Raw genomic sequence first — 22150 nt, forward strand, 5'->3', positions numbered from 1 at the left:
TTTAATAAATCATTATACATAAACGGAATAAATATGAAATGATAATTTTACTTTTTCATTAGAAAGTTAACATAATAATTATGAATAAATTATTTTGATTTTAAGTGAATAAAAAATATCAAAATTAAGAAATACATTATTTAGAAGTATAAATATGACAAAAATACAAATTATGAGAAATTTTATATTTTAAAATTCAAAATTGAATTAAATTATATTTATCTGATTGATATATAATCAAAAATTTTTAACATTTTTGATTTATCTTTTTCTTCAGAATACTATGTGCATTATAAAATTATATTATTATTATTATATTATAAATAATTTAATATAAAGATACAACATTTTTGAGGAATTGCTCTAAACTGCCTATTAATTTAAAAAATAATATAATTTGTCAAAACATTGTCAATAACTTTTAGTTTTGTCAATGTTGCTCCTAGTCGTTCTCTTTGTTGCATTCCTAATTATTTATATTGTAATTTTTTAAAAACTCCAAGAGTTGATTTATCTGTAAAATGCAATATTTTTTCAAACATTTAAAACGAGGTACAGGTTATGCAAAAATAATAATAATTAGATATTATTACTACTACTATTACTACTACTACTATTGCTAATAATAATAATAATAATAAAAATAATAATAGTAATAATAATAACAACAACAACAATAATAATAATTTAAGTTATATGCATTGTTACAGAAATAATAACATTTCCAAAATTTGAAATACAATTTGATTAAAGTTACGACTAAGTTACAATTTAAATACAAAAAAACATAGAGAATTAGAATGGAAAATAGATTTTGACAAAAATATACTATTTATATTCTATTTAATTTTTTTGTGTAATTATTCAATAATTCTATTTAATAATAACATGCATATTTTGTACCTGGATGCATTTACAATTTTTATTATTCAATTCAACTATAGCAAATATTATTGATTTGTCATCAATAACTGATGATAAAAGCAACTGAGAGAAAAAAAACAACATTTATTATCGGAGCACGTTAAATCAATTAATGTACGAGTGCAATTTGAACAAACGTATTATGTATGTTAAATTCGTCTTGTGTTTTTTTTAAATATAATTATTTATAAAACAAAGTTATATAAAAAATTATAATGATATATTTTGGAATTAATTTATATATATATATATATATATATTCTACGCGTGAATACTTTGCTATGCAATCAGTCTTATTATGCTGAACACAAGCGAAGAGTATTGATCATTTATTAAAAATATATATCTACCAAGAAGCAATACTTTAAATTTAGATATAGAATCTATCATTGCTTCGTTACATCTAATGATAGTAACTTCTTAATTTTAGGAAATAATTTATAATATTCGTTGTGCATTGTAATTATTCATTATCAAAAGACATCGATCAACTGCGTAATTTATGCGGGATCAAAATCAAAATTGTTTAAAATATATATACTTTCATTCGTATTTTTACTGTTAAAATATACAACATCGATAACAATACGACAGTACTGTAATTTGTTATAATTTCCGTACAAAACTGTTTGAAATATTCATAAAAAATAAATCGTTAGAATGGAAGTATTGTTCTTGTTGCATAAAAAATATCTTATTTATACATATATATGGCACGTTTTTATAAAAATTGTTAATTTGCAACGTGCATAACATCGCTAGTGTTGTTATTGTTGCCGAAGTTTTCAGTACTTTATGTATTAATGCATATGTTAAAAATTATAAAAATTATTATGTATGTATGTATGTATGTATAACATTCATGTAAAATTCGTATGAAATGAAAAATATATTTTCAATGTAAACGATTTGTTTGGTTTTCTGTAATATATCCATTAGTAATAAGATCTATTAAAGTAGAATTCCTCGATCGGTAAGAAGATCATTGTTCTGAACAGTTTGAAGGACAATGAAAAAAACTATAGATGGTATCGAATCGTGCGCAACAGGTTGCAGGTAAATATACACGAGTGAACGTGTATTGAAGTGTATGACGTCATGATCGAGATATCGATGAAGAAAGAATCAAGGAAGATTCAGGGAAGCAGATATGAAAGAACTGTTAAAAAGCATAGAATCAATACTTATTAAATGTATGATGATTGGTGGGGTATCGCATAGCTGAAGCCAAACTTGATCATGGTTTAGTCGAAGATAGTTTTTCCACCTCTTTCAGTTGCTTCCACCTGGCACACCCGATTCGAACCGAAACTCCCCGAGTGGACGCGTCAACGTGCCGGTCACGGTCGTGGCCCATTCTGTGAAACAACTACTGTTGCTTTTTGTGTCCTATTTTTCAGTGTAGTCAGTGATCTTTTCTTTTTTCATGTTCGTTGCTTCTTTTAAGCGCTAAGCTTCGACAAGCTTCTCTAGTCACGTCGGACATGAAAAGCGCGCTTCACATCACGTTCAAAGTGTAGTGCAGTGCCTCTTAATGGAGTGTGCCAACATCGTGTAGCCACTTTCGTCGTGTTTTTCGTTACTCGCATAAGGTACGTTTATATTTATTCATTCTCACGGGAGAATCGTTTACACGAGATGTTCGTTTCATTGTAAATGAAAAATATTTGATTTAGAACGATAAAATTTTTTATTGTTCATAACGGATACTCGGTTGAAAACAAAATTTTTACGCCGCTACGGAAACGCGTCCCTTTTTCCTTTTAGACCAAACGAAGATATTACGTTATAAATAATTGTATTATTACTTATTATCCTATTGCAATATTATAAAGAAATTATTAGTATTTGAATTTTTAAATTTCTATTCAATCGTTATCTCTATATTTGTTCTTTAAATTGCATGTAAATAATACCGAAAAGTCTTTTATTCGTAAATCGAATTTTTTACGTGAAAAATAGTGTTAAAAAAATTTAAGGAAAAACCCAATATCAATATTTCGCGTAATTATAGTTAATACGTGTAAATATATAGCGAGTTTTAAATGTAATAAATAAGATAATGAATAGTGACGAGATAAGGCTTAAGATTCAGATAAAAATACTAATATTTTCTTCGTTTTGAATCTTGAAATATTTATTGAAAAAAACTCGCACTTTGCTCATTTGATTTATATTCCTTCGATATATCAAGTTTCCTCTTATTATTATTAGTTTTTAATTTCGAGTGTATTTTTTGCGGGAATCACAAGTTCGATCGCGCGAGAAAGAAAGATGTTGCTTCCAATAACTCGTGTTTAAAAATAGGAATAAAAATTTAACAGAATACGAAAAAAGTTATAATAGAGCAAAGATGCACACGTGGAAAGCGATCATGACGTAAGATATAAGACTCGAATAAGCGCAAGCGTGGCGAGTAAACGAGAGGTGTGATTTCAATGCTGTTGTTAGGAAGTACAAATCAAAATTACAACCGATTAAAGAGCAGAATCGATCGTCGGATCGTTGATTCGTTGTAATTATAAATTTTAATTTCCCTTAATTTTTAAATATACTTTTAATAAAATCGCAACAATGTGAAGTATCCCGTGCACAAACGCATGTAGTCCGATCGTCCATTAAAGTCTCCCATAAACGGTGTATAGCTACGTTCTCCATTCTCTCGATACGTACATATTTTCAAAGTCAACGACTGCGGCTTTTTTGCGCGTTCATCTTTCAAGTTCAAGGGAAAGCTGTGGAATCGTTTCTTACAACTCGTTCTCTATTTAACAGATTACGATACATTTTTGAATGGCTTTTTGAATTCAATAGAATTTTTTTTCGAAATTCCTATTTTCCTAAGATGGGTCAGAAATTAATTCGGAATAAGAATACGGCGAACGGTTCGTCGACCCAAAAATTGTTCAATTGTGCAATTATAATCTAAGAAAACTTGTCTATCTATCTAATTTAAAAAAATTGTCTCGAATTCGTAGATTTACGAATTCGTTAAAATATTTCCCTGATTAATCCCTGATTAAATCGACTTGATTCGATTCAATTTTTTTTTTCGTAAATCGTATTGTAAACACAAGAGATGAGAATCGATATAGTAATTGAGATCAATCTTATGGTGAGAATCATCCTCGATGGATGTTCTCGAAAGGTGTTGTACGGCTGAATGGTAGCAACAGAAACTGCCTAACCCACTTTTGCAAACAGGTTTATGCTTGTGCTGCTTCCACTGTAACGGTGATCAGCCGGACATAATCATCGCACGCAGAACAATTTTTCTTCAAATAAATTCGCGTAAGAATGTTCGACACGAAAGACGTGACGATCAAAAAGCAAATGAAACGCAATTTCGGTTCAATTTCTGTGAAAAAATATTTATGCGTTTGTTGCCAAAAAAAATCGATCCGAAACATTTCCCTTTTTGTTCTGTTATACGAGTGCACGAAAAAAAAAAAAAAAAAGATAAGAAAAAAACACGAGTGCACAAGCAATGAGAGAACAAGAAGAAAAAGAAAGTTTTTGTTTTCTTTCAGGCGGAGTGCCGACAACCACGACTTGAGAGATGGTCATCGTCACGCGGGTAAGTATTATTGCAACAGGTTGTCATATTGCGCTGGTTAATAAATTGGTCGATAAATTGTAAATTATATCGATTAAGATCGAGGAATAAGAAAAATGTTCGCACGCATTTACATTGTACACCGCTTTCTTCGTCGCATTCCTCAAAGACGGTCACTAGGAATCTGTGACAAGTGAAAATGACGCAGATCAACTATCTCCAGATTCTTTCCTCGTATGAAAAAGTCATACTCGGAGGACATCGAATTTCTTTTCATTCAATTAATAATTCAAATCTTTCTCTTATATATATATTTATATCTTCGTTTTACTTATCTTCATTGTCCATAGATTAGTGAATAAGGATGATGGAATTGAAACAAAAAACGATATTCGATATTCTCTTCGATAATCGATCTAATTCTCCTCTTGAATAGTTTTTAATCGAAGGTAATTGCAAAAAATTCTTTCAAGAATGTTGATCGGAATTTGAAACAAAAGCTGTTTTAAATCTATGATCGATCGAAACAAAAATATAAATACGATTAGCTGGGCTGAAGCATCGTATCGCGAAATATTAACGCAACATAAAACGAGACGAATGGTCGCTTAATTAGGCATAGTTAACGGTCCTTGGTCACATCGCGTATATGCCCTGGAACACAGAGGCTTTTAGCACTTCGCGCGAACGAACCAGCCGTCATATAACGGGACGCGAGTCATTTTACCGGACACGCGTTTGTATCCTCGATATCGTATTCTATTCCTTGCTTGTGGCGCGTGCGCACGCGTCTATAACTCGCATATACTCGTCCATCTTATTTTCTTGCATTGGTTTCCAACTTGTCTTTCGAGATCGGGGAATAAACAGGGAAAGAATCTGTTTCGCGATATCAGAGATACACGAGCACGAATCATGATTTTTCATAGACACGGAGAGGCGAAAGTAAAACCGACTGACAAAAGAAGAGCCAAATTGAACGGAGATTTGTTTCGAGGTAACGAGCGGACGAGCTCTTCCGATGTTGTTCCGGAGAGGTGAACAATCGGAACGTATACGAATATCAGGTACAGTTTGTGCGCTCGTATAGAGCGTAAGTATCATATCCGTAAAAAGTGTAGGCTAGTTTAGAGGTTCTCAAATAGTCTTTCAACTGGAACGCATGCAGTTTCCGAGTGATAATACTGATCCGATTTTCTCGTCTATATTTAAGATCGATGAATAACCGTCACGTAATATTCATTGTTAATTTAATCTGCGTGACGATAATATATGGATTATATAGATACATAGATGCATATAATGGAAGATATAACTACGAACCATGGATGAAAATAATTTCTCATGGAAATTTGGCGCACGGCTACTTGATTGGTCATTTCCACTCGACCGAATGTAAATCGAAAACTGTTTCGGTCGACACGGTTGATAAATTATTTGCCTACCTATCATAAATTAACGTCGTTTCTAATTCACTTGAAAACTTGTCGTTCGTCGAAAGATGATCGATCGCATCGCAACGCATCACGTCTCGTACAAAGACTGTGTCGTCAGAAGCCGGAATAATACTCGTTTCTTCGGATAATTACATTATCGTTCGTGCGGGCAACACAACAATGACGGTGATTCAAAACAAAGGGAGAAGTTGGACAGAACCCGATCGGTTGTCTTCATTTTTAGAAAATAGTTGTCACGATACGAACGTCGAATTATTGTATCCAGTTTTAAATTTAAATTAATTATCTGCCATTATCGTTCAATTGTATAGCGTGTAATTTTTTTGACTATTCGAAACTCGCTATCTATTCTATCGCACGGAAAGATAATAGAAAGAGAAAAAAGGTGAAGAAAGAAAAGAGAAAGAAGAAACTGACTTCTCTTCATATTCGAATGCTAAGATTTAACCAATTCTATTTGTTGTTATCTGAAAGTGTACGCGTCTTTATTTCCAGAATAGATACGTGAAAAAATCAAAAAGGGAATTACCGATGAAAAAATTACGTTGCAGGGAGATTACATATGGATCGAACCAATCTCAGGGAGAGAATTTGACGTTGCTATCGGAGCACGAGTTATTTCCGCTGAAGGCAGACGCATTCAAGTGAAAGACGACGATAACAAGGTATTATTGTTTAATTTCCATTGTTTGTCAAAAAATCTCGACATGTTTCGAAAAATTGTCATTCCATTTATCTTGTCTATCGAAGATTCCCGTAATAATCAATGTAAATACCGATCGAGATGTAAAAAGTGTAAAATGACATTGATATCTTCAGGAACAATGGCTGACTCCAGAGAGGCGAATAAAAGCGATGCATGCCACTTCTGTGCAAGGTGTAGAAGATATGATCAGTTTAGGAGACCTCCATGAAGCGGGTATTTTAAGGAATTTGTTGATCCGTTATAATGAGAATCTCATATACGTAAGCAATTGAATCTCTGCTTACTTTACTATGTATACATTTATACATATATATATGTATATATATATACAAAACGATATTTTGTAACGCATAAATTTTTTTTTTTTTTTTATCTAGACGTACACCGGTTCGATTCTAGTCGCTGTGAATCCATATCAAATATTGCCTATTTATACCGCGGAACAAATCAAATTGTACAAGGATCGTAAAATCGGGGAGCTGCCTCCGCATATATTCGCAATTGGAGATAATAGTTATGCACATATGAATCGATACGGCCAAGATCAATGTATAGTGATTAGGTATTGAGCATTGTTTTATTTTATTTCTCCACTTGATTAAATATTTCGAGCGGCTGCCTCCTTCTTCTCTATACTATTTTTCTATTTAGAAATGGTTTGTCAAATCCACGAATGTTTGTGTCTTAGCGGCGAAAGCGGTGCCGGCAAAACGGAAAGTACGAAACTAATTTTGCAATATTTGGCAGCGATTAGCGGCAAGCATTCTTGGATCGAGCAACAAATTTTGGAAGCTAATCCCATCCTAGAAGGTAAATTTTTACATGTACTGATGTGTATATACATATATATATATATAAAATTGAAAATTTTCATCTTCATATTTTATATATATATATATATATTATATATATTATATTATATTATGTATATTATTTCATATATTATATATATAAAATATGAAGATGAAAATTTTCAATTTTGATTCTGGATTTGCAGCATTTGGCAATGCTAAGACTGTACGAAATGATAATTCATCACGGTTTGGAAAATATATTGACATTCACTTTAATGAACAAGGAGTAATAGAAGGGGCAAAGATAGAGCAATATTTATTGGAAAAGTCACGAATAGTTTCACAAAGTCTGGACGAAAGAAACTATCATGTATTTTATTGTATGCTGGCTGGTCTTTCAAAAGAAGAGAAGCAAAAGCTGGAATTGGAAGATGCTTCTTCGTACAAATATTTAACAGGAGTAATGTTTCGTTCATTAATATATAACAATGAAGTAGAAATAAAGATGCTTAAAATATTCCTATTTAAAACCATTTCTTCCTTTCCAGGGTGGTAGCATCACATGCGAGGGTCGAGATGACGCTGCAGAATTTGCTGACATTAGATCAGCAATGAAGGTTTTACTGTTTTCCGACATGGAAATATGGGAGATACTTAAGCTCCTTGCTGCCTTGTTGCACATGGGAAATGTCAAATACAGAGCTATCGTCGTAGGTTAGGCGATGTGATTTTCCATACATGATTGTTAAAAAACAAATAAATTATAGAATCTTTTCTATGAAATAAGAAATTAGCAGCTATTTATAATATATATTTATAATAATCACGAATAACACTTGGTTTAATTATTTAATATATAAATAACTCTTTCAGATAATTTAGACGCCACAGAAATCCCGGAACAAACGAATGTGCAAAGAGTGGCACATTTATTGGGCGTGCCTGTTCAATCTTTGATAGACGCTCTTACTCGTAAAACAATATTTGCTCACGGCGAGACTGTTGTAAGTAAGGAATTATTTCGACGATAAATGCAAAGTAACGTTATTAATCCAATAACCGAAGAAAATTGAAACCGAACCTAACCTCAAAATGTATGATAACCTAATCTCAAATGTATATGCGTAGGTATCTACGTTGTCCAGGGAACAATCCGTGGATATTAGAGACGCGTTCGTGAAGGGAATATACGGGCGTTTATTCGTGCACATCGTGAAGAAAATAAACGAAGCAATTTACAGGCCGAAGAACACGTCGAGGAGCGCCATAGGCGTACTGGACATATTCGGTTTCGAAAATTTCAGTCACAACAGCTTCGAACAATTTTGCATCAACTACGCGAATGAGAATCTGCAACAATTCTTCGTCCAGCATATATTCAAGCTCGAGCAAGAGGAATACAACCACGAGGGTATAAATTGGCAACACATAGAGTTCGTCGACAATCAGGACGCCCTCGATTTGATAGCTATCAAACAATTGAACATCATGGCATTGATCGACGAGGAGTCGAAATTTCCCAAGGGGACGGATCAAACAATGCTGGCCAAGATACACAAAACTCACGGAAGCCATAGGAATTACTTGAAACCGAAATCGGATATAAACACGTCTTTCGGGTTGAATCATTTCGCCGGGGTCGTGTTCTACGACACGAGAAGTTTCCTCGAGAAGAACAGGGACACGTTCAGTGCCGATCTGTTGCAATTGATTCACATATCGTCGAACAAATTTCTACAGGCTTGCTTCGCGGAGGACATAGGTATGGGTTCAGAGACGAGGAAAAGGACGCCCACGTTGTCCACACAGTTCAAGAAATCTTTGGACTCGTTGATGAGAACGTTGTGCAGTTGCCAACCTTTCTTCATTAGGTGCATCAAACCGAACGAGTACAAGAAACCGATGATGTTCGACAGGGGCCTTTGTTGCCGCCAGTTGAGATACTCTGGAATGATGGAAACGATCCGGATACGCAGAGCTGGTTATCCGATCAGGCACTCCTTTCCAGAGTTCGTCGAGAGGTACAGGTTTCTGATACCGGGTATACCGCCGGCCCACAAAGTCGATTGTCGCGCCGTTACGTCGAAAATTTGTCACGTGGTCTTGGGGAAATCGGATTACCAACTTGGCCACACGAAAGTGTTCCTCAAAGACGCTCACGACTTGTTCTTGGAACAAGAACGCGATCGCGTATTAACGCGAAAGATCCTGATACTACAGCGCAACATACGTGGCTGGGTTTACAGGAGAAGGTTCCTCCGCATGAGAGCAGCGGCAACGGTCGTGCAGAAATATTGGAGAGGTTATGCGCAACGACAGCGGTACAAACGCATGCGTATCGGTTACATGCGACTTCAAGCCTTGATCAGGTCGCGAGTATTGTCTCACAGGTTCAGGCATCTCAGGGGGCACATAGTTGCGCTTCAGGCGCGAGCGAGAGGTTATCTGGTGCGGAAAATGTATCAGAAAAAGTTGTGGGCGATCGTGAAGATACAGGCGCATGTTCGAAGACTGATCGCGCAAAGGAGATACAAGAAGATCAAGTACGAGTATCGGTTGCATGTCGAAGCGTTGAGACTTCGAAAGAAGGAGGAACGGGAATTGAAGGACCAAGGTAATAAACGGGCGAAAGAAATTGCCGAGCAAAATTACAGGGAGAGGATGCAAGAGTTGGAGAGGAAGGAAATTGAGATGGAGTTGGAGGATCGGCGTAGAATGGAAATTAAAAAGAATCTAATAAACGACGCGGCCAAGAAGCAAGACGAACCGGTTGACGATAGCAAATTGGTCGAGGCTATGTTCGATTTCTTGCCGGATTCGAGCAGCGAGGCCCCCACTCCTGCCAGGGAAACTTCCGTGTTCAACGATCTACCCGCGCCAAAAGCGGATCAACAAGAGATCATTAGTCCTGTTCAAACGGCCTCCGAGGACGAGGAGGATTTGTCCGAGTTCAAATTCCAAAAATTCGCGGCAACCTATTTCCAAGGGAACATCACGCATCAATATTCGAGAAAACCGTTGAAGCATCCGTTGTTACCTTTGCACACGCAAGGGGATCAGTTGGCTGCCCAAGCTTTATGGATCACGATACTTCGCTTCACCGGCGATTTACCCGAGCCTAGATTTCACACGATGGACAGAGACACGACTTCGGTCATGTCGAAAGTTACAGCCACGCTTGGCCGCAATTTCATCCGAAGTAAAGAATTCCAAGAGGCACAGATGATGGGCGTTGATCCGGAAACGTTTCTCAGACAAAAACCACGATCGATAAGACACAAGTTGGTCTCGTTGACGTTGAAACGAAAGAATAAACTAGGCGAGGATGTGAGACGAAAGTTACAAGAAGACGAGTACACGGCGGACAGTTATCAGTCTTGGTTGGAAGCAAGGCCCACCTCGAATCTCGAAAAGTTGCACTTTATCATTGGTCACGGAATATTACGTGCCGAGTTGAGAGACGAGATATACTGTCAAATATGTAAACAATTAACCAACAATCCTTCCAAATCTTCGCACGCTCGCGGTTGGATTTTGCTCTCGCTTTGCGTCGGATGTTTCGCACCGTCCGAGAAATTTGTCAATTATTTGCGGGCATTCATCAGGGAGGGACCACCTGGATACGCGCCATATTGCGAGGATCGGCTCAAGAGAACGTTCAACAACGGAACGCGGAATCAACCGCCGAGCTGGTTGGAACTTCAAGCGACCAAATCGAAGAAACCTATAATGTTACCAATCACGTTTATGGATGGTAATACGAAAACGTTACTTGCCGATTCCGCAACCACCGCCCGAGAATTGTGCAATCAATTGTCCGATAAAATATCGTTACGCGATCAATTCGGATTTTCCCTTTACATCGCGTTATTCGATAAAGTGTCGTCACTCGGTAGTGGTGGGGATCACGTGATGGATGCCATCTCTCAATGCGAGCAATACGCCAAGGAGCAAGGTGCTCAAGAAAGGAATGCTCCGTGGAGATTGTTCTTCCGAAAAGAGATATTCGCACCTTGGCACGAGCCAACGGAAGATCAAGTGGCTACTAATCTAATTTATCAACAGGTGGTTAGAGGGGTCAAATTTGGCGAGTATCGTTGCGACAAGGAGGAAGATTTAGCAATGATCGCCGCCCAACAATATTACATCGAATATCACACGGACATGAACGTTGATAGGTTATATACACTTTTGTCGAATTATATCCCGGACTATTGTTTGACGGGTATCGACAAAGCGATCGATAGATGGGGACATCTTGTTTTGCAAGCATATAAAAAGGTGACTAAAATGAATCTATCTTCGCTGTCATTCGTTTTATCGACAATTATTCTAAATGTTCTCTTCTTCTTGTAGAGTTATTATTTAAAGGAGAAGGTACCTGCTTTACGCGTTAAAGAAGATATCGTTGGTTATGCCAAATTTAAGTGGCCATTGCTGTTTTCTCGCTTTTACGAGGCATATAGAAATTCTGGCCCGAATTTGCCAAAAAATGACGTTATTATAGCTGTCAATTGGACCGGAGTATACGTTGTAGACGATCAAGAACAAGTACTTCTCGAATTGTCGTTTCCCGAGATTACCACCGTGTCTAGTCAGAAGTACGTTTGCTACGAATGATTTTTTTTCTTTTTTTAAATCCATTTTTATCTTCGTTCCTTATTTTATTTTCACCCCAATATTCCATCGTAATTTTCAGAACTAATAAAATGTTCACGCAAACGTTTAATTTATCAACGGTGCGAGGAGAAGAATTTACTTTTCAAAGCCCTAATGCCGAAGATATTCGTGATTTGGTGGTATACTTTTTGGAAGGTCTGAAAAAACGTAGTAAATACGTTATCGCTTTGCAAGATTACAAAGCACCGGGTGAAGGTTCCTCGTTCTTGACTTTTCAAAAGGGAGATCTCATCATTTTGGAGGAAGAAAGTACCGGCGAAACTGTTCTTAATTCGGGATGGTGCGTCGGCACATGCGAAAGAACCGGCGAAAAAGGCGATTTTCCAGCCGAGACAGTTTATGTTTTGCCCTCGTTAACGAAACCACCAAACGATATTTTGGTAATCCGAGCGTATTTTTTAGCAAATACCATATATATTTTTATTGTTTTCTTTTCTTACATACTTGAGCGAAAATAATCTTCTAAATTATAATTGATTTTTTTTTTCAGTCCTTGTTTAGCATCGAGGGGACAGAAAATGGCCGAAAATTGTATCCACAGCAAGTAAATGGGGTAGAATCTCGTGACAAGCCTCACACTCTCTTAGAATATGCTATTGATCATTTCCGGTAATAAATGAAATTTATACATTCATATATAATATATTTAATTTAAAAGTAACGTGACAAATAAAAAATGTTTTCAGAACGCCTCCAAAAAGAACAATGTCGAAAGCATTGACGTTGACAACAGCGCGACGTGGTCATACCGATGAGTTGTGGCATCATTCCAGAGATCCGATCAAACAACCTCTTTTAAAGAAGTTGATATCTAAAGAAGAGTTAGCCGAGGAAGCGTGTTTTGCTTTTAACGCGATTTTAAAATACATGGGTGATCTACCAACGAAAAGACCTCGTATCGGTAACGAGTATACCGATCTTATTTTCGATGGACCGTTGAAGAACGAAATCCTTCGGGACGAAATTTATTGCCAGGTCATGAAACAATTAACAGATAATCGGAATAGATTGAGCGAAGAGCGCGGATGGGAATTAATGTGGCTAGCCACCGGTCTTTTTACTTGTAGTCAAAGTCTTTTGAAGGTAATATATCATACACACAAGTGATATTGTGATCATTCCTTTAATTCATTCCTGTTTCTATTCATTCGCAGGAATTAACTCTATTCTTGCGTACGAGACGACATCCTATATCTCAGGATTCTCTGCAAAGGCTACAAAAAACTTTACGTAATGGCCAGCGAAAGTATCCTCCACATCAAGTAGAAGTAGAAGCTATACAGCACAAAACGACACAAATATTCCATAAAGTTTATTTTCCTGACGATACAGACGAAGTACGTAACTATATAAATTTTTTTTTTATTCATTTTATGAACAATTATACAAAATTCATAACTAATCATTTTCTTAATTTATTTTTATATACAGGCATTTGAAGTAGATTCATCAACGAGGGCTAAAGATTTTTGTCAAAACATTGCGCAAAGATTAAATTTACGGTCTGCGGAAGGATTCAGTCTTTTTGTGAAGATCGCTGACAAAGTCATCTCAGTTCCGGAAGGAGATTTCTTTTTCGATTTTGTACGGCATTTGACAGATTGGATAAGAAAAGCTAGACCGTCTCGTGATGGTATTTTATAAATTTTTTTTTTTTTTTGGAAAAAAAAAGATGGCAAAAGAGTAATACAATAATATAAAATTCATGTATTTTGTTTAGGCGTATCACCTCAATTTACATATCAAGTCTTTTTTATGAAAAAGTTATGGACCAATACCGTTCCTGGTAAAGATAGAAACGCAGACCTCATTTTCCACTTCCATCAAGAACTTCCTAAATTATTAAGAGGTGAAAATCATTCCTTTTTCTCAAATCATTATTCGTTTCTATTATATAATTATATTTATTTATCTACTCTTTGTAGGATATCATAAATGTACAAAAGAAGAAGCATCTAGATTAGCAGCATTGGTGTACAGAGTTCGTTTTGGTGAGAGTAAACAGGAACTTCAAGCGATTCCGTAAGCGAATATTATATATATAATTTTATATATAAGCAAAATATTGTATTTGAAGATAAGATGAATAGAATTCTTTGCAGGCAAATGTTAAGAGAACTTATACCCGGCGATTTAGTTAAGGTACAAAGTTCCAATGATTGGAAAAGATCGATAATAGCAGCATATAATCAAGATGCTGGTGAGATATTATTTCAATTAAATTTAAATGCATTATTTTAAATCGAAACTATAATTCTCTCTCTTTCTATACATATATATATTCATATGATAAATAAATATTTCCTTATATATATAGGTATGAGCCCAGAAGATGCTAAAATAACATTTTTGAAAATTGTTTATCGATGGCCAACTTTTGGTTCGGCATTTTTTGAAGTTAAACAAAGTACAGAACCAAATTATCCGGAATTATTGTTAATCGCTATCAACAAACATGGTGTAAGTCTTATACATCCACAAACGAAAGTAAGTAATCGTCTATTTCTGTTATTTATAATCACGAATAATAATTAGTAAAATATTTCACTATAAACATTTTGTGTTTTTAGGATATATTAGTAACGCATCCTTTTACCAGAATTTCAAATTGGTCGTCAGGTAATACTTATTTTCATATGACGATAGGAAATTTAGTTCGAGGTTCGAAATTATTGTGCGAAACTTCTCTCGGATATAAAATGGATGATCTTTTGACTTCATATATTTCGTTGATGCTTACAAATATGAATAAGCAACGTACGATACGGATAAAATAAATGTGATTTTATTGAACTATTTTAAACCGTGATTAATGATTAAATGTGCGCAAGATGAGAATGTGAATGAGGAATGTTAAGAAAATATTAAAATAGCCTAGTACTAAGAAATACCAGACGATTCAATAATTAAAATTTTTTTATTCATGCTATTTATCAAATTAATTTTATATTAATTATAGAAGATATATTTAAATATTAATCTTTTTCAACGTAACAATAGATAATTCTGTACTTATAGATACACTCGAATAATTTTTCACAGAAAGAATGTTGCCAAGCACAATAGAAAATCTCATAGTAATAATAATATATCCTTAAAACGTTTCTATAAGTAAGAAACGTTTTATATACATATATGTTCTTGTTATAAATTTTTTTATTATATATACATATAAGTATATACAATACATTCACGTTACTGTTTTTACTGTTTTTTACGTTATTGCATCCATATTGTCGTTCAAGTTTCGTTAATATGATAACGTTTTGAGAATATAAAAGGGGATATATAATGCACGTGTACACAAATAATTAGTTAAAAAAATTTGTATATGATTTATTTACAAATAAGATTTTTCATATAATTTTGTAAAATATTATTTTAACATATAGGAAAAAGAAATATACAATGAAAGAAGTTCACGTTCAAACGTATTCTGTCATTTTGAATAAGAAGATATATATATATATATATATAAATTGGGATGTATATATATAATTAATATTATGTGTAATCTAAAATAATTTCATATTTGCAAAAAATTATTCAAAAATGAAGAATTTACGTTCGAACGTGTACTTAAAATAATTTTTCTAATGAAACGTAATGATTACTCAATAATTATCCGTCCACTGATACATGTAAGGATGTAATTATTAACTTAAAAAATTTATTACTGTGAATAAAGATAATCATGTTCTTCAGGTACTTGGTGCAAATTTTAATCGTGGGTAAATTCCCATAGTATACATATACCGACATTCCTCTTTTACAATGGATCTCTTCAGGAAGACAATTCCCAAAGCGATCTTATCTCACTTCCTGCTGCAAATAATTATATTCGATGGTATCTGGAAAAGAACTCATACCAAGTTGAAAAATCAAGAAATGAATTGTTTCTGATAGATAGATTTCTAGTTTCCATTTTAAATAAAATTCCATTACTTTGATCGAAATGTATTACCATATTTTGTGTATAACAATGTCTCACTTTCTTCCAACAAATTCAGTTAAAAAACGTTATTATTTCTTCGATCCAACTCGAACAGTTATATCAATAGTTATGGTTCTCTCTACTACTGAATCTTGGGATTTGGAAATAATGTATAGGTAATAGAGTAAAGATTTTATTATATAAATCTTTTCAATTTATTGCAAAACATAGAGAGACATAAAAACGTATATATACTACTTAAACTTTTCTTTTCTGTTTCATCATCCATTTGCAAAATGCACCAATACATATTTTCAAGTGAACAAGCATATTGTCGTCTCTGCATATGATACCAAAAATTTTTATCACAATTGAAAAATTAACGTATTGATAATCAGTGAGATTAATAAAAAAAAAGCGTGCATAATATTTGTTTACATTAATAAGCAATCAAAAGTTTCATTGATGAAATAATACAATTATTATAATAAATAATAATCGGTACGAAAAAAATTAATTGAATAGCGCACAAAGTCAACCGATAATAGCATATTATTTAATTTTGAATTATAAAATTGATTCATTTTTTTCCCGTTAATTAAAACTAGAATGATTTCTATACGTGATTAAAATACTTTACAAAAGTAATCATAGTAATCATTTGTCGGTTGACTTATAAAAAAATAAATTAATTATTAATAATTTAATTTTAATCCGCGGTATATTATCTATTTTTTTCAATAAAAAAAAACGAATGTTTCTTTTTTTTAAAAATCGATTATTTTTAAATTTCATATATGTAAAAATATCAGCAATAATCACGCTAAAAATTATACATACGAATATAATATACATTATATGTCACATATCGTTTATATTCACGATATTTCTGATGTCAACGGTCAATTTTAAGCCAAACAAGATCTGTTCAATAAAAAGATTGATCTTTCGAGTAAAAAATTAGCAATAATCGACGAGAAATGTATATTCATTTTCAACGATCGATATGTAATTGCAGTCTGGCAATTGCCGTTAGATTTTGATAATAACTGGATTGATATTACGAAACGAATGTGTAAATTCGTTCATATCATTTCACAGACGAACAAATTCTTTTTTTTAAATTTGCGCGCTCTCTCTACCCCTCCATTTTGTTTCCATTTCAACTTTTTTACCGACTAATTAGCTAAATATTCACATTCGTAGAAAGCTCTTAATCCTAAAATCGCTATAAATTTTAATCCCTGTGTAATCTTCTGTATTAACACTTAAAGCTAGGAACCTACATATTTATAAACATAGGGAAACGATTCTCGGCTCAGCACTGTACATGTACGTAGTACCCACAAAAAGGCAACATAATATAACGCAATGGATCGCAACGCAATGCAACGAAGCGGTTGCTATGTGCTGCTTTTCGTATCGTTCAAACTCGTCGTGTTATTGACTCGATGCAACAGGTCTTTCGTTGTACAAGTGATCGTCGAGTTGGCATTATTGCTGATTGGCGACGATGACTCGGTATCGATAGAAACAATAGGAATATCGTTCGAAAAATGAACAGAAACAGTGTTCGTTTCACTAACTCGTAAACTTTGGTGATGCGCACTGTAATTGTCAAGGAAACATCAGAGGCCCGATTGAGGAGGTTGATGAGTGTTCCAAGGTACGTCCGCGATTGCAGGTGGCATGCTCGCCTGATTGTGCATGGCGCGCGGCGCTCTCATTATTTCATCCGCGGGCGGACAGTGAGGTCGAGGACCAGGTTCTGGAGTATAGGTGAACGTCAGACCAGTTGCATAGATGATACCATCGTTGCGAACTAACGAGACAGGTACCTGAGTTGGTTGTCGTACCCAAAGCCATTCGCCCCTAAATTGTGATATGTCTGGTACCACGCAAAGCATGCTTTCCTGACATCTGTACATAGTTTCTGCTTCCACGTCCCCGAACCACACTTGAAGATTAGGCGTAAAATTATCTCCGGTCAATTCGAGCATTGCAACGTCCCCGCCACCGTTCAAATGCAAGCTGTGGACCAACGGTACCGGCGTCACCGGTGATCTGACCGGACCCATACCCTCAAAAAATTGATATTCTGCCTTGTCAGTGCTAATTATTGTCCAACAGGCACCATCGTTTATCATCTCTTTGTTTGCTTCTTTTGGACAAGGGGTAGCCTGAAATTGGATAATACGTTCTTGAGACAAACAGAGATACATGTGATCCGTGTCTTTCATATAGAAGGCGCATTTGTGCAGCTGCGAAACGGGATCATCGGCCTCCAGACTAGCCATTTGTTTGTCCACTTTTCGAATTACTAGACGTGGAAGCGCCATCCCCGTTACAGAACATACCAATTTCACTGTACTACCGTAATGTACGTAACCATCTCGTACTTGAAACTCTTCCGACTCACTCTCGTTATCGTCCAATAGGTGTATAGTAAATGCACCCCACTGCGTAGAACTCGCATGAAAATTTCCGTTCTCTACGTGAAGATAACGCGTACTAACCGTTTGAGATCGTAACCGATTGAATAGGGCAACCTTTGTTCCGCTCGCTATACACAGATCAGCGTTTTTTAAAGATTGTTTTTTCTTCGACGGTTTCGAGATCACTTTGATTCTTTTACTATGGAACACACCGATATCATGTCCGCTACCATAAAACATTTTCACCGAAAGCATAAAATGCTTCCTCTTATCCGAGTCCGAAATGTAAAGTGTCTTTGCCGCGCAATACTGTTTACCATTGTTCAAGTCGAGCTGTTGCATGTCTTGGTCGGAATTACCGATTCCGATAAACGCGCACAGTTGGGCGGACTGCTCGCTCTCTCCTTCTCGAAGCATCTGTTCCTGACGCATTCTCCATCCATCTCCAAACAAATAGATACATGGCGGAGGACAGAAGAATCGTTTTTCGTTACCGTACGATTTTTGCGCAACCTTCGCATGAAGGATTACAATAACCATGTCGCTTCTATCGCGCAAATACCGTTCCATTGCCTCGCGTGTCAACCTTTGATCTTGATGATCCGGTCTATAAACACCGGATCCGAATCGAGGGTAAACTGACATAACCGAAGTCGGCGAAGGAGGAGATTGCATTCCATGTGCCATCGTGGGCAAACCAAACTGGTGTGGCATATTTAACCTTCACTTCGATTCTCTCGACTATACAATAGAGTTGTTAGGTTGCTTGCAGATTATCCTTGTCATCTATGCATGTCATAATTATCTCTGCCCCTTTACCTGAAATACATTACATTATAACCAATTACAATCAATATTATTTTCCATCATTCTATCATTCTACCATTATTTATTTTTTTTTTTAAATTTTATATTAATCAAATATTAAAAGAGTAAAAATATTATCAATTCAAACAAATGAAATGTGTAAATATACTTTAAAAATTATATATTATAATTTATTACTACAAATATTAGAATAGTATATAAAAAAATATAATAATATTGTGATTTAAAATAAATATTGATTTTTTACTATGTATATTTGGATAGAGCATAGAATCATACAGTTTTGTTCATTTAAGAGCTTAGTGTGGGAAAGATTTTTGTTTTTTTACAATGCAAGATATAATTAACGTAAGGTATCTTTCTTTAAACGAGCTACTAAGAATTGTTAGTCTTAGTACAGGAAAGAGGAAATGTACATATATACTGTGGGAACCAAGCTGAGCTCATTTTTCCTGCATGAATTAAATCACCCTTGTTCGTTGTGTCTATACAATTATATCTATGTACTTGTAAATATAAAGATGTTCGCTGATTAATTTTATCTATTAAAACAACTTTTTCAAATATATTTTAATTTTCGAATATCATAACTACCATTAAATTAAATCATACATTTCTATAAATTTTATAAAATAAGAAAATCACAATAGCATTATAAAAAATGGAAAACTATTCCTAATAAAATAAAAATTGCAATGCTAATTGTTTGATATAAGTTACGTATACTTAATTAAATGCACAGTGAATAAAATTACAAATACATCTTTTCATGTGAAACTACAGACAAACTATTTTTGTATTGTAAGCATTGTAAAAACTTATATTACTATATAAATGACAAGGTGATTTAAATCTCTTCATATATCTACATAACATAAAGTATTATATAAAGTATTATATGCATATGTATAATTTTTACACTATAGAAAAAAATAAAGAACAATATTCTTGTACAGATTTTCTTATTGAAGAAACATTGTGAAAATGAAAAATTTAAATTTTTTTATATTTGATTTAATGACAGAAATTAAACATTATGATCATTCATCATCAATTTTTTCAATTTCATAAATAAATTAATAATATTTATAAATAAGAAATCCATATATATATTTTAATTAATATTTAAAAAACTGTTTATTTACTTTTTTGATGCAAAGGTTACACAGAACAAAAAACAGGTTACGTTTTTAATATTTACCTTATTTTTCAACTCGATTCGAAACATAAATCCCAATGCATTTTTCTAAATTATTATTAGTTATTCACAAGTATCACATTATCCCTCGATTCTTCACCATTCGCAAATCCTTTTGCGTCCTCGTCACCTATTCTCCCTAATCCATTCAAAAAACACCTGTTCACTTTCCAAATTTTCCGAACAGTCTTACCAACTCACAGAAGTGCGTTTAACCGCGCGCGCCACTTTAAATCCAAAATACTATTTCGAAATTCCGCTTGAAATTAATTATAATTATAATTGGATACACATTGTTTTGTTACCTTATTCTGGTCTATCTTTTCCTAATCTCGTTATTTTCAATTAAACAACGAACGATAAACTCATTTTGACAAATCTTTAAAGAAACGTTAATAGAACTTACTCCTACAATATTCGCCGAGTAACTAAGTTCGAAACGATAACGTAGAGTTATTACTACCCGCGTAAGTGGCTCGAACAGGTATGTATTAATAAGGGGTATCTATAAAACCCTTGATATTAATGCAATTATTATTCACTTAAATATTTAAATCGCATGTTTTTTTCTCTTTTTTATTTGCAATAAATATAAAATTTAAATTTTCAATGTGAAGAAATAAAAAGAAATACTGAATAACAAAAGAAAAAGAAAATTAAATATTATTCTATTTCGATCAAATATTTTATCAAATTATATTTTACATTTTACATAAAATAAAAATATGAATATATTATTTTTAATTTATTTAAAAAATGTTTTATAAAATATTAATCAAAAAAATTTCGAGAGTTGGAATAGTTACGTTACTGAACTGTTGATTCTATTGTTTTACTGTTGTACAATGGCCTGGTCGACCCAAGCGCCTCCAGTTTCCCTTCTTGTTCCCCACCTGACGTGAGCTACACCCCTCTACTCCGTACGTGCTGTGGAATTGCTGCCGCAAAAGGATGTTGGGGTTACCCTGGGGGGCGTGGGAAAAACCTGCTGTGGGAAAGAGTGGGTGGCCTCTACCTCACTTCACTTCTCTCATGATGACGATACGATATACATATACATCATGTTTATATGCGTGTGTATATGCGCATAGCTAGACAAGCCGCACACAACTATATATTTCACATATCGCGTTAGATAGTTGTATTCGAGTCACACGAATGGCCATCAGCCTGATACTGCGTAATATAGGACGAGTATGCGTGGATAGACAAATTAACGTTATAAGCTTACCTTTTATTGCATCGAAAGCCTAGATTTTCAATTAAATATAATTTTATATTGGCAAACATTATTGTTAAAAACATATAACACGTATCCTTATAAATTTTGTCTATTTAAATATCATTTAATCTATTTTCTATATATTTTATATACGTAAGAATATATAGAAATACATAGAAATTTTTAGAAAATTTTTTTTATATATAACTTAAATAATTGTTTTAATTCGTTGTTAGAAATTAGTCAATTATAATAACTATTTTTATATTGAATATAATATTATTTATTTTATATATAAAAAGTTTCATAATATTATTTAATCAAATAATAAATATGATAAAAGTATGTTTATCATTTGTAAATGTAAATATAACGGTTTATAAAAGTATAATTTCAAATAAGATAATTAAATTAAC

At 33.9% G+C, this 22150-nt stretch overlaps 2 protein-coding genes across 10 annotated transcripts; one reads left to right on the forward strand and one right to left on the reverse strand.

Annotated features, from left to right (window-relative positions):
- The first annotated feature begins 711 nt into the window (after positions 1 to 711).
- LOC726683 (myosin-VIIa) lies at positions 712 to 16458 on the forward strand. 7 transcript variants are annotated; one of them, XM_026440752.1, is made up of 21 exons: positions 712 to 2516; positions 4455 to 4501; positions 6489 to 6602; positions 6757 to 6903; positions 7021 to 7205; positions 7332 to 7453; positions 7641 to 7897; positions 7986 to 8151; positions 8311 to 8441; positions 8566 to 11718; positions 11794 to 12038; positions 12137 to 12497; positions 12608 to 12726; positions 12804 to 13200; positions 13272 to 13454; positions 13549 to 13750; positions 13838 to 13966; positions 14043 to 14139; positions 14208 to 14317; positions 14435 to 14604; positions 14688 to 16458. In XM_026440752.1, exons 2-21 carry the CDS (start codon positions 4484 to 4486, stop codon positions 14892 to 14894), a joined length of 6513 nt encoding a protein of 2170 aa, XP_026296537.1. In that variant the 5' UTR covers positions 712 to 2516; positions 4455 to 4483; the 3' UTR covers positions 14895 to 16458. The 7 variants fall into 7 exon arrangements, with proteins under 7 accessions (XP_026296537.1, XP_026296538.1, XP_026296539.1 ...); XM_026440753.1 differs by having other exon boundaries at positions 1821 to 2516; positions 14220 to 14317; XM_026440754.1 differs by lacking the exons at positions 712 to 2516; positions 4455 to 4501 and adding an exon at positions 4869 to 5547.
- LOC413870 (suppressor of hairless protein) lies at positions 15313 to 21851 on the reverse strand. Of its 3 annotated transcripts, none has more exons than XM_006570223.3 (2): positions 21329 to 21851; positions 15313 to 19305 (listed from the first exon to the last, which is right to left on the reverse strand). In XM_006570223.3, the coding sequence occupies exon 2, from the start codon at positions 19198 to 19200 to the stop codon at positions 17680 to 17682; it is 1521 nt and encodes a 506-aa protein (XP_006570286.1). In that variant the 5' UTR covers positions 19201 to 19305; positions 21329 to 21851; the 3' UTR covers positions 15313 to 17679. The 3 variants fall into 3 exon arrangements, with proteins under 3 accessions (XP_006570286.1, XP_016767749.1, XP_003251510.1); XM_016912260.2 differs by having other exon boundaries at positions 21319 to 21851; XM_003251462.4 differs by lacking the exon at positions 21329 to 21851 and adding an exon at positions 20516 to 21006.
- Positions 21852 to 22150: the final 299 nt, after the last annotated feature.

The sequence above is a fragment of the Apis mellifera genome, linkage group LG5 (assembly GCF_003254395.2).
Source record: "Apis mellifera strain DH4 linkage group LG5, Amel_HAv3.1, whole genome shotgun sequence".
Classification (NCBI taxonomy): domain Eukaryota; kingdom Metazoa; phylum Arthropoda; class Insecta; order Hymenoptera; family Apidae; genus Apis; species Apis mellifera.

Excerpts from the sequence above, each read along its gene's own strand:
- LOC413870 (XM_006570223.3), bottom strand. The coding sequence starts at position 19,200 with ATGCCACACCAGTTTGGTTTGCCCACGATGGCACATGGAATGCAATCT.
- LOC726683 (XM_026440750.1), top strand. The coding sequence starts at position 6,371 with ATGCTAAGATTTAACCAATTCTATTTGTTGTTATCTGAAAGT. Across the intron at positions 6,603-6,756 it reads TGAAAGACGACGATAACAAG|GAACAATGGCTGACTCCAGA; the intron begins GTATTATTGTTT and ends TGATATCTTCAG. Across the intron at positions 13,751-13,837 it reads AGCTAGACCGTCTCGTGATG|GCGTATCACCTCAATTTACA; the intron begins GTATTTTATAAA and ends TATTTTGTTTAG.